General features: G+C 47.0%; 1 protein-coding gene across 8 annotated transcripts in view; it reads right to left on the reverse strand.

Moving 5' to 3' along the window:
- Tiam1 (TIAM Rac1 associated GEF 1) overlaps positions 1-13,172 on the reverse strand; it is a 348,754-nt gene that overhangs the window by 88,487 nt on the left and 247,095 nt on the right. For all 8 annotated transcript variants that reach the window (XM_039088432.2, XM_063270597.1, XM_039088430.2 and 5 more), the window contains one exon: positions 8,821-8,993. In XM_039088432.2, coding sequence (XP_038944360.1) covers positions 8,821-8,993 — 173 coding nt within the window. The remainder of the gene's footprint in view (positions 1-8,820; positions 8,994-13,172) is intronic.

Below are 13,172 nucleotides of genomic sequence, written 5' to 3' on the forward strand. Positions count from 1 at the left end.
ACCAACAGCCTGTTTAACAGGAGCACTGAGAGCATTGTGTCACCCCCCACCACCAAATACAGGTGACCCATGCCAATGAACAGGTGACCCCAAAATGTGGGTGGTATAAGACGAAGATGCTCTGAAAGGCAAAAGTGGTGGAAACATTTGGGGGCAAAAACTCATGTGGTAACTTAAAAACTTACAGGCTCTGCACACACTCAAGCCAGACCAAATCCCAGCATGGAAGGGGGAAGTGGGTACCCGTAGCCCCCGCTAGCCCCCCCAGCTCCCCCTAGCTCCCCCTAGCTCCCCCTAGCTGAGGAGCTGCTGGCATTTGACTGCCGTTGGGAGAGGGGGAGTGTGTTTGCTGTGGTGGTGAGACTCTGGTTTATCAATCATACTCCAGGGTAGGCAGGCTTCACCTCAAGGAACAGTCTACAACACAAACTGAGCTCAGTGGGTTAAAAGAGAAACAAAGAGGAGGACAGAGATGGAATGGGGAGAGATAGACAGACAGACAGACGGGTAGGGAGGGAGGTGGGGGAGGATCTGGGAGGATTTGGGGGGATGGGAAAATATAATCAAATTAGATTATATAAAATTCTCAAAAGAATAATAAACACTTTTTCTAAAACTAGGAGATCAATCAGGAAATATCTGTAAATGTAGAGATGCTAGACTTTCCCCTGCAGCACAAAGAACTCAGTAAAGGCACTGTGTTTAAGTCACCTGAGGAACTGCCTGGCCCCGTAACTATAACACCACGGTGGCTGCTGTCACCATTTCCCCTTGTAGGCAGTAATCTGTATGTTTACCTCACTAGCTGGCTGGCTTACCAACAAAATTCTTTTATCAGCACCCATGCCCACCTCCAGCACATTATCCCTTGGTGTCTAAGAATGGGAATTTTAGTTAAAGGACAACCGAAGCCATCGGTAATCATGAAAGCTGAATCTGGAAACTTTGTATTCATCCAAAGAAATGGCTTCGATGTTTAAAATGTTGTCTTGCAAGAAAACCAGTTATTGAGCCTGAAAGACCTGACGGTGGTTAAGCTTATACAGAGCAACTCAAAGACTGACATCGTCTGCACATGCGCAGAGCTGGACAGAGGGCGTGAGCTTATAAAGAAAAAGCAAAGACTGGCATCGTCTGCACATGCGCAGAACTGGACAGAGGGCGTGACTGGCGAGCAGATCGAATCGAGTTCTGCGGATTGAGTAGGGAGAGATGAGGTGAGAACAATACAGCCACATGTGACTGTGAGGGGTAAAGATGGGGGAAGGAATGGATACTCTGAAGTACTTAAGCTTGTCTTCCCTGTCTAGTTCCTTTCCCCGGAAAAGCCGAGTTCAAGCTCCTCCCACAAACAGTGAAACCCTCTAGGCAGCTTCCAGGCTGATGAGGTGTCTGAGACTTGGACCCCTCAGGAGGGGCGGTTTTGTTAGTCTGAGTTATTTTTCCTGGTTGTTATTTGTTTACCTGGGCTGGTTTTTAGAGACAGGTTAAGACAGCTTAGATGGCCCAAACTCTTGAGCTTTTATCCTTAGCCTCCCAAGTGACTGTGGGATTACCAGAGTGAGCCACCATGCCTGGTCACATTTTTACTTTTGTTAGTGAAAGAATCAACTTGGATGGAAAAGTAATAATCGGATTATTTTCTGAAAAGGAAAAAAAGAAAACAGTGACTCCAGCGTTGGCAAACGTTTAGAGCAACTTGAAGCCCCCTGCACTTGGCATTTCTGGCTGCTCAGAGAGGGGATAAATGCTTTGGAGAGCAGTTAAGTACAACCAACTGAAGTTGGGTGTGCGGACGCCTTGTGGCCCACTAAAGGAGCTCATGGTATAGAAGCAACTACTCAGCAAAACTGATGTGCCAGCACACACAGCAGCCAGCACACACAGCAGCCAGCACACACAGCAGCCAGCGGCAGCAGTTTTGAAAAGAGAGATTTTTTTTTTTTTAATTTTTTGTATGTGTTCTGTCTGCACATGTGTCTGCACCATGTGTGTGCAGTGCTGGAGGAGGCCAGAAGAGGGCATCAGATCCCCCTGGGACTGGAGTTAAAGGGAATCAGTTCTGCTTCCCTCCCATGAGGACCTCAGCAAACCTCAGCCATGAGCAGGGTTGTCCATTCTGATGTCAGAGAGGCTACCTCCATCCATCTCTCTTTTAAGAAGTGGGGACGAAAGGGGACAGCGTTTTAGTGGTGCTTACCCAACGTTCCCAAGGTTTGACCCTCAGCACACAGACAATCAAACAAATGGAGGTGGTATCAACTCAAGTGACATCATCAGTCTTGGAACTCACTTCTTCTAAAGACCAGCAGGTGGCAACTGCCACCGGCTAGGGTGGGGCTGGGACCCATGGACAGCTGTGGTAGGCACAGAAGTCTAGTGCAGTAAAAAGAAAAAAATTGTTCTGGAAGCAGACAGAAGCAATGTGAATGGGTGCCATGCTATTGGACTGGGCTCCTACAAAAATAGTTAAGAGGGGATTATTTTATATGTATTCTAAGATAATTAAAAAGAACAGAAAAATTCAGAGAGGAAAGGGGAGCTGGGAAGGGGCACAGATGGTAAGGTGCTTGCCCACAGCATGAGGACCTGAGCTTGAACCCCAGGACCCACGTAAAGAGTGTGGGTGTGCATGGCTTATAAGTGCTGTAAGACCAGTCACAGGAGACCACAGGCTTGATGGCCAGTCTACCCTAGCCTAACCAGAGAGCTCCAGGCCAGTGAGCAGACCCTGTCTCCAAAATAAACTAAGTGGAGGCTCCTGCCCGGTGGCTTAAACACACACAAATGCACTGGCATATACATAAAAAATAAATAAATAAAATACAATCAAAGGGAGAGGAAAATGTCAGTCCCTCAGAGCTAGGTATTCATGTGACAGCAGGTTTATGAGAATTTAGCCACCAGCCCCCCCCCCCCCATCCCCCTTTAACCACTAAGATGTCTCAGCCGTCCAAGGCTAAAACCCAGCCAGTGGCTGAAGGCATCTCCATTAGTGAGAAGTTTTGCTCCTGCTGTCCTGTCTAAATAAAAATGGCCATTCCCTGTAGTAAGCTGAACTCACTTCAGAGCAGGACAGTTCACTAAATGAGCTCTTGAGCAAAGTTGGTCCTTTCGCAGCAGCACAAGGGAGCCCTGTCCTCACGAGAGGGCAGGGAACCTTTGTGCTGACTTTTCTCGGCAGCTGCCTCTGTGGAGAAACGTCTTGACATGCGTCATCAGTTCATGGGCTCAAGAGTTCTGAGAAGACCACAGCGGTCTGCTAACATAATGCAGCGGGGTCCAGGGTGGCCTCTCTATGAACTAACGTCCACAGTCTGACACCTGGGGAAGGTGATTAGCCCACTAAACTTACAGGGGCCAAATGCTGGCCCGGACATGATCTAAGAAAGAGCTTGTCTCCAGAGTCCGGGGTCCACAGAGGAAGGAGAGACTACCCATACCTACCCGTGCACCCTGGCTCACCCCTGCCTGCCCGCCCTCACCGGCCATTCCCTACATCACGCTATGGTCAGGTAAAGAACATGATTCTTCTGCTGCCTTCTGTGGATGTTATAAATACCACACAAAGTTCAATGAGGGGAAAAGAGAAGTTCTTGCTGACAGATAATCAGCAAAAAAAGATGTCTTGGTGTAAGAGCCCCTCTGTGCTCTGAGACGTGACAAAGCTCAGGGCTTCAGTATGTTTTCAAATAGGTCTAACTTCAGATCACACACCGCACGGAGGACCCTCGGTGATTTCCGATGATCGATGGTTTTCGTAACAGGCAGGAGGCTCGATTTAAAGTGGAGAAATGAAACCCCAGAAAACAAAGGCCAGATCTGGGGGACTGAGACTTGGGGTACGGTGAGTTGATAGAAGCACGAGAATTAGTTCTACGGGACGTTCAACGTTTATTTTTAATTTTAAAGGAACAAAAAAGGAATAGAAGTGTCCACCTTTAAGAGGCTAGAAAATGAGAGTCCTGTGTGAATTCTTCGAAGGCCTTTCCCTCGTGGTCCTATCCTGTGTACGAGTTTTGCTAATATAAGACTTAATCAAGCTCCCATTTTTATCTGTATAGGGAACCTAGCATGAAGATTCTCCTCCACACTGGAGCCCATACACCTCACTCTCTTCCCCTCCCCAACTGAGGGTCATTTTTATAGAAGAGGAATTAAATATAGGAAGAGGCAAGAACTGCTGTCCACAAGCAAAGAAGTGTGTGGTTATGCTGTCGGCCCCCTGAAAGCAAAGCAGAGGCTCCCCACTGGCAAAGTTGAGGACGCCTGAGAAAACACCACAAAAGCTATCGACTGAAGTACCTATACAGAAGGCCACTGTCCGTCAGAGTAACTGACCATAGGCGGATCATGGCCAGGCAGGGTGAGGTGCCTCATTATTAACTACGAGCAAAGCCTTAGATCACCAGGTGTTGGATGCAAGTCTCCAGCTCAAAGTCAGAGAGGGCAGAAGCAAGAACAGAGACTCTGAGGCTTCCCCTAAACCTACGGCCTCCTCAGAAGAGCCAGAGGACCTGAAGCTGGGACCAGCATTACACCCTATCACAGTGAAAGGGGAGCAGGGAGGTGGAGAGATGGAGGTGGTTATCCTGTGTTGGGTGTTGGGGAAACCTCTGACTCCTAAACAGAAGGGTAACACAAGAGCCGGTTATCAAACACGGCAGTGCACCCCCTTCTCGCCCCCTCTTGTACTGGCCACTTTCACCTTCACTTCCTAGCAGGAGTTGAGGTTGAATATGTTGCCACCAAAAAGCTGTTCCTCAGGGGCAGCCTGGGAGCAGAGACACGATCCACAGTACCAAGAAAACAGGCCTTAGCTATAAGCTGAGTCAACACACAAACTGCCAAAGAAAAGACCTGAGATGTGGTTTGTCCCATTCCAAAGGCAAAACCCACAAAGACGACATTTAAAAGAAATTAAAGTTCTCTGTTTTGGTTTTAGGGGGGAGGGAGGGGAAGTCTACCAAATAAATGGCAGAGAATTATGGGATAAGAGTTGATGCTGGGGGGTTAAGATACTTCAACTTCGAATGAGCCCTCAGTATGACTTAGAGGAACAATGGTGTGGGAGAGGAAAATGGATACACTAAGACCTTCAGCAGGCTGCACAGGGCTGACCACAGGAGCACAGGAGGCACGAGTCCAAATAAGACAAGGAAAATGGCTCAAGCACCTCGGACAGATAGCCCAAGGAGGAGAAGAGGCAGGCGCACTGACCTCATGAGGCTCTTGCAGCTATGATGCCCAGAGGGAGGGGGAGCTGCATCAGTCCACACAAGTCCCCTCTCTACCATCCTTTCTACAGAGTGTACATCTTTTAGTAGATGACATTCAGGTTTTTCCCTAGCCCGGTTTTCTTGTCCTGGGCATTTGTCTGTGACCTCGGTGACCTCCAAAAGTCTAATACCTGTTAGAAGGATCCCCAGAGCTTGCTGAAACTCAAAACTGCCCCTTATCCACAGTGATACCATGTTTGACTTCTATAACTGGACTGTTAGGAAGAGAGCGAAACTTCCTTCTGATTCCTACAAAAGACTGGGCGTTGATGGCGCTGACTGAGAATCCACTGTCTGTCAGACACTCAAGACTAAAGAAAACGGTCTCAAGTTGCCAGCTTTTTAAGTCTCCTTATGATATGCGCAAAGTACCATTTCTCTTTATGAATTTTTATAACATAGAGGAAGTAGCCTAGTAAAAATGGTCTTCTAAGCGACAGAGATACACGGAGGAAAGGTGCTTCTGATAAAGCCGTTCCTCTTCATCCCACTACATACACAACCGCATGCATTTTCCACTCAATCACAAGTCTATATCTCTTTGCCCTGTCTGGTAGCTAAGCTCCCTAGTCAATGGGCACGGGAATTTGAAACACATGTTGGGATGTTTCCTGCAAGGGGCTGAGCTGTCAGAGACTGCAGCACTCTCTAGGGATGGATGGATTCACCAGATGCACGCCAGGGAGGAAACTGGACCATGTAAGTGGTGGGTGCTGTGTCTGACATCTAGTCGGAGGGAAGAGCCCTTGTTAAAATAGTTTAGGGGAAGGAGATACAGTCACACTCTGCAGGCAGCCTAAAACACCTTCTGTATCAGCTACTCCAGCATTCAAGACCTCTTCTGTATCAGCTACTCCAATGCTCTCCCTCATTCCCACCCCCACTTTTCACACAGAACCCCCTTTCTACTTCTGTGGGTTATGCGAATCTCTTTTCCAGGGCCAGCATGTGGGTCTCTGGGCAGCAGGGTTGAATCGGTGCCCTGAAAACTGATCGGTGAATTGAGCCCTGGGGCTAAAATAACCTACAAATTATTTCCATAATCACAACTGATCTCCCTTGCTTTAACCTCACCCCCACCCCAGCACACACACGGGTTTCTTTCAAATTCAGACCCTCTGGAGCTATGCAGATTACAATAAGTAGATGGCGGGAAACGCCATCACAGATCCCAAACGACAGTAATTTCCTCTGAAAAGGTCCACATAAGTAGCATAAAAAGTCCCCATAGAAAGAAGAATAAAGTCTCATGTTGCCTCAAAAAGCATTCTGTACAATGTGACTTGTCGGGTGGATCCCGCTAGCATTTCTGTGGCCGAGTAGGTCCTTTCAGTGGGAACTCATAGCAGAGGTGAGGAAGAGAAACAACAGGAGGCCTTGCTGTAGGTCAGATAAGCATCTGATAAGCAGGTGCGAGTGGCTGACAGGAGTTCCCTAGGAGCGGCTCCACTGTTTGGATGCTTCCCTGTCACCACTGCTTAGGCTCAGTAGTGACACTGGCAGGACACTCAGACAACAGGAGGGTGTGAGGAGAGAGGGGCTTGGGTTAGCTCCACCCTGACATCCAGTGTGCACCCTGGAGGCCTCCTGCCTTTCTGAGCGAGCATCAGGTTCACACGTGGGGTGAACCATCCAATCAATAAGACAAGCTACTGAGAGACGCCCCACTGTGGAGCACCTTGAAGACAGGGAGCACTGCCGGAGAGACAGAAAAATAATGGGCACCTTTTCTAAAGAAGTGAAGTATGAGGGCAATAGTAAAGTTGGACTGTGAACTCAGGACTTCTTGCACACTGCAAACACAGCCAACTGAGACTGGTCCCCAGGCCCTTGACCACTAATTTAGGAAATATCACCTTGCTCCCAAGTTAACATAGCTTTTTATAGTAAATCTTTTGAAGTGGTTAACTTATAAACAGAGAGCATTAATCAGAAAATTGATATATTTGTAGGAGGGGCTGGGCAGATGGCTCAGAGGCTAAGTGTGCTTGCTGCTAGGTTTGAATGAATGTGCCCCCAATAGGCTCATGTCTGCATGGGTAGTCCCCACCTAATGAACTGTTTAGAAAGGATTAGGGGGTTTGCCACTTTGGAAGCCTCAAAGCCCAAGCCAGGTCCAGTGTCTCTATCTCTCCCTGATGCCTGTAGATGAGGATGTAAAACACACACACCACATACACACACACACACACACACACACACACACACACACACACACACACACACAATCTACACACACAAGAAACACAATGAATTTTGAGAAGAATAAACTCAGTGATTGATACAAAATCACATTATAAGCTACTTAACAATGAAGTCATTACAATGACCAAAGAAAAAAATTCATCATAGAAGTAGGGCAGTCATAAGAATGACAATGGGCTTCTCTTTGAAGCTATGGAGGCAGAGGGATAGCAGTTTCCAATGCATGGCAATAAGGCTGTCAAGTAAGAATATTATACCCAGAAAAACTATCCCTCGCCAATGAAGAACTGGCAAGGTGACTTTGCAATTCAAGGCACCAAGCCTGATGACCTGAATTTGATCCCTAGAACCCACGTGATGGAATAAGAAGACTGACTTCTGCAAGCTGTCCCCTGACCTCCACACCCTTCTCCTACTCTATACACAAAGAAGTAAATGCAGAACCGAGTTGCCACTACCCACGCCCACAAGATTCCCCTCTGCCAACCTGCAAACTTTTCTCTTAAAAATAAATAAATAAATAAATAAACAAACAATAAGTCAAGTCACTCTCAGATACAGGTGTGTTGGCTTGGATGGTAAAAGGCATATTTGCTCTGTTTCACAAGCAGGTCGATGTGTATATATGAGTGTCATGCGGCCACGGAGGGTCTAAGCCTCCTTCTTGTCCTGGCTAGTGGCTGCACATTCAGCTTGGGATTCACTGAAAATTGCGTTTGTATCCTGTGCATTGAGCTTTCTCTGTGGTCTTCATCACATTAGTGGGATAAATGAGGGGAGCCTTCCTCGTTAAAAGCACAAAAAGTTCTTGCAAACTCAGAGGACTCACTATAAAAGGAAATGTTAACCTCGAAGCGGAGAAGTATTTTTGTGAAACAATTAGCAGACTTTCAAGAATGCTAGATATAAAAGTTCTGGTGAGCAGAGAAAGAGAAACTATTTAGGGACAACCAGTCCTTTCTGGGATGTAATTATTTTACCTTATGATTAATATTAGCAGAGAACATATTATGATAAAAAATTTGACAGCTCGAATCACACCTAAATTAAGGAGCGCATGATCCTATTCTGAGTGCTATCTAGTGCTACTGAAGCTACACAAGAAAGCCATCTGCTCGCATCAAACACGGCAGCTTTCTCAAACCCAACGCACAACTCTCCTTGGGCCTCACACTCACACTCTCTGCCTGAGGGCTCTGCAGTCCATCACGGCTATTTATTTTGTCATTACTACTTCTGTCTCTTTCGTAAAGAATTTCACCATTATTTTAAAGGGGAGGGCGGGATACCTGGGCAAGACAGGAAGCCCCGTGTGCAATGGAGATACCCCACAAACCTGGAAGAGGAAGGCATCGCCCAGGGAGTTGCTGAGGCAGAAGACAAAATCTTTCTTGGGGTGCTCAGGTACGGCCTGCACGATGCTGTTCTCCACCCAGACAGCATGCTTGGGGACACTGTTGTGGTCTATCCCAGACCTGCCATCACTCTCGTAGAAAAAGAGCGTGCAACCTGAGGAAACAGAATGGCATCCGAGTGGTTATTTTGTGCACTTGGTCAATGAAAGACGTCTAAGGGGCACTGACACTGGTCATCAGGAAAGGGCTGAGCATCAAAGAGTGGGGACCCAAGAGGGAAGGACTACGAGGTGCTGCTTGCAATCAGGTCTTGGATGGGTTTATGGGAAAGTAAAGATCTTGAGTCACTACAGCTCCCGACGTAGAGGGATCCTTCACGGATGCCTTCAAGTCCTTAGAGCCCTACTGTGACTCTGAACGTTTAGTTGTAAGTGTTCTTGTGGGTGGATGTGCCCACACACTCCTATAATCCCAGCACTTGGAACAGCGGCAGGTGAGTCTCTGTGAGTTTCAGGTTGGCCTGATCTACTCTGAGAGTTCCCAGGCAGCCAGGGACCCTGTCTTTGTCCTCAAACAATGCAGACTTTGGGGGCACACAACCCCAGTGGTGACTGTAAACACAGCTGGACAGACTCCCACAGGCGATCACTAGCGGGGCCTGAAGATAGACACTTCCTTCCCTTAGAGCCTGAAGATAGACACTTCCTTCCCTTAGAGCTTACTCCCAAGTGGCCTCCTCTGATCCTCAACCAGGAAGTCTAAAAAGTGTGCCGTGGATCTGTACCCGTGGTGAAAAGTTATACCGGACCTGTGTGTGTGTGTGTGTGTGTGTGTGTGAGATAGGTGATCTATAACCCTTTTTTCTAGAATAAAAATATGTCCTCCTTTTTTCTGAAACAGGACGTCTGTGGAACTCACAGGAAGGTCTTAGGGAAGCTAGACCCTTGGCCCATCTTTAATTATACTATGAAACCAGTGGACAGCAAAAAGAGAAACACTTGGTGAGCTTGAAAAGTAGCTCCTGAATGGCCAGGACCCGAGGCTCAGTGTGAGAACACACCCTGGTTACTTAACATGCGACATGGTCACAACTGGGCCACAGCTCTGGCTGGAACAACAACAGAACTCATCCACAACTTCAACTCAACCGATCCACCCTGTTCACCCCTCTCCTCAGTCCCCGTGAAGAGCTAACTTTATAGGACCTGCAAAGCCCTTGAAAGTCCAACGCTTGGTTACGGCAGGAATCTCTAAAGAGGCCCCACCCGTGCGTGATGTGGAAAGGAGCAGATCAATGGGAAATCACACTGGTTAAAATGCGATTTCCCCTCCGCCAGGCTTGTGTGCATATACAGGTTCACGTGCACACACACAAACACGGAAGTCCGTAAGGAGGCCAGGGAGGTCTCTCACAGGGCTTACTCATTAGCCACACAAACATGTGAACTAAGTTCTATCCCCAGAATGCACATAAAGATGCAAGGAAAAAAGGACTGCCACACAAGCACTGGGTACAAATATATACATAATAGTAAAAAAAAAAAAACGAGGGGGAGGGGTAATACTATATATAATTTAAAGCCTTCTTTATACTTAATCCCTAAAGCATTTTCTATGTCATTTAAATATTATTTGAAAATGCCAGTTCTTGACAGGACTCTGTCATTAATACAATTAAACCATTCACATATCCAAAATATACATACATAAATTTAAACATATGCTATTGGCTCTCCTGTCTCAATTCTCTTTTTTTTTTTCATAATACTTGGGATCCTAAAGACTTCAAATTTTCTGAAGGAAACCCAAAGAGGGAGGTCATGTCCCATTTCTGTGCATTAAAGTGGCTCACACATTAAAGAGAAAAACAAATAACAAAATAATATGTTCTCAAGGTGCCGGGCATGATGGTACACACCTTTAACCCCAGCACCTAGGAGAGAGAGATGGGCGGATCTCTGAGAGTTCAAGGCCAAACTGAATTCCAAGGCAACCACCCAAGAGAGATCCTGTCTATATTTTGGTTGCCCTTACTTGGTGCCCACCTTACGGCAACTGGTGCGCAATAGTGACTTTGGATCTCAAGTGTATCAAGGCCCATGCAGTGCAGTCTTGATCCCTAAGAAAGATGTTGAAGGTGAAGCAGGACTGGCCTGGGTGTTCTTGAAGGGACAATCTAGTTCCAGCCCCTTCTCTTTCCTCTCCTCGCTCTCCAGTAAGCTCTGCCACACACTCTTCCCATGAGCCACTGCTTCACTACATGCCCAATCAGTCACAAGCTAAAGTCCCAACACTGTGGGCCAGAGCAAACCTTTTCTGTTTGTAAGCTGAGCATCGCAGGGACTTTGCTCTAATGCAAAGAGCTGATTTACCTGTATGTGTTTCCACTGTCTTAGTCCCTACAACGAAGACATTTTCTCTGGAAAATGTCAGTAGTGCTGTTAGGAAATGCAGCTTTCGACGATCTCCATGACTATTATGAAACGAACAATTTGTAGACCTTTTTAACATTGAAGTGGCAACACATGGAGCTCAGGTTTGGAACAAAAATCCTGATATGTGCTTAGCCTGGACACAGTCTAGTCTTTCAAATACTTCTAGTCCCGCAACTTTGGTTTAAAATGATCTATCACAGTAGGTGGACGAAACTGGATTTTATTCATTTTCAACCTGTTCCATTTTTTTTTTAAGACTAACATGAAGAAACAAATCCAAGACCACATACTCTGATAAAAGTCTGCTTATTGTGAGCTTCACTTGAACTTGACCTTTGGGTTATTAAGCTGTCAATAGCATCCCTCCAGAGAGTAATTCTAGAAGTCTTTGAAAATGGAATCTTTTCTACCCCAGAGTCCCCAGGTGGGTCCCTTAGGGCCCCAGTAGCCAAGGGACACTAGGAAAATGGAACAGCTCTCGTGTGGGAAGAGCGAAGCTCCGAGTTTGTCAACAGAAAACAAGAACCTGTCAAGATTCAGACGTGAAAGGATGGGTGGCTCCTGTCAGGTTGTGTCACCCAGATCTGGGTCATGGAGACAGTGTGATGGCTCCCTTCTCTCATGTGGTCCTCAATGCCAACACTACAGCTTCCTGGGTCACTTATTCTTGAAGGAAAAGGCACAAATGAAACAGCCAGCTCTGCTATGACCCGAGTAAAAAGAGTCATCTGATTTTTATTCCATACCAAGAAATTATATTCTTAAATGCAGGGTAAGAAGAGACTCGGATGACATCCAGGCCCTTCTCAAAGCTTAAAATCATCCCTCTTCACACCCCACACTGAGTCCTGAACCCCAGGACTCCAGAAACTGGATTGTATTTGTAGATGTAACCTTTAAAGTGGCAGTTAAGGTAAAGGGTTGTCATAACAGGTGTCCCTTAATCTAACGACTCGGGTCCTATCAGATGGACACTGGACAGTCACTACAGAAGGAAGAGCACACGCTGAGACCCAAAGGAAGACAGTGACCACTACCTCAAGATGGGAGGCCTCAAAAGAAGGCAGCCCAGCCACCCTTGTACCTCAGACTGACAGGTTCTGTTGTTCGAGACATCCAGCGTGTGGCCCTGTATTACAGCGGTCCAGGCATGCTAACATGAGGACTGTCTCCAACTTCATGATTCAGTAAGTAGGAAGCACAACACAGAATGCAGCAGGGACAACTGGGATGTAGGTGTGTGTGATGTAGGTGGTCTTCATGTCGGGTCTTAGTCCTCAGCAGCAATTACTGACGTGAAGGAAGCGGTGTGCTGTGTGGCGTATTCCTCCAACGGTGGTTGGGGGAGTGGGGGTCCACATCTTTCAGGGAAGCATGCTCAGACTCAGAATGTTCTTGAGGTAGGATGAAATATCCACCCAGCAAAGAATCTCCTCGAAACTCAGCAAGTAAATGAATCCATCAAACCTCCCGGAAGTCCCTGACTGGCTAGATGCTCTAGGCGCTTTGCTCCTCAAACTCATAAATATTGGGACAAGCAGAGCTGCCTGAAGAGGTACCCGGGAGAGATCCTCTCCAGCTTGTTGAACTCCCCCTAAGCTGTGCAGCAAGCACCAGAGTGTTGGCTTTCATGAGCTGACATCCATGCTGGGGTGAGCTGTTGGTGATCCAGCTGTCTTTGAGTAACCCCTCCCTCATGGCCGAGTAAGTAACTCCAATAAACTTATGAACTCAAATCGGGCCTGGGTGATGTCCTTACTCTGGCCTGTTGTCAGTTTCCCATCAGGGGGCAAGTAGATAATTGTTCATGCCTCCCCAGGAATAGTTACCCAATAGAAGTGGATAGAGGAACAAGGGGTGTGAACCTGCTTGGGGCAGGGGGCTGAAAAAGGAGAAGA

The sequence above is a fragment of the Rattus norvegicus genome, chromosome 11 (genome assembly GCF_036323735.1).
Source record: "Rattus norvegicus strain BN/NHsdMcwi chromosome 11, GRCr8, whole genome shotgun sequence".
In the NCBI taxonomy this organism is placed as follows: Eukaryota; Metazoa; Chordata; class Mammalia; order Rodentia; family Muridae; genus Rattus; species Rattus norvegicus.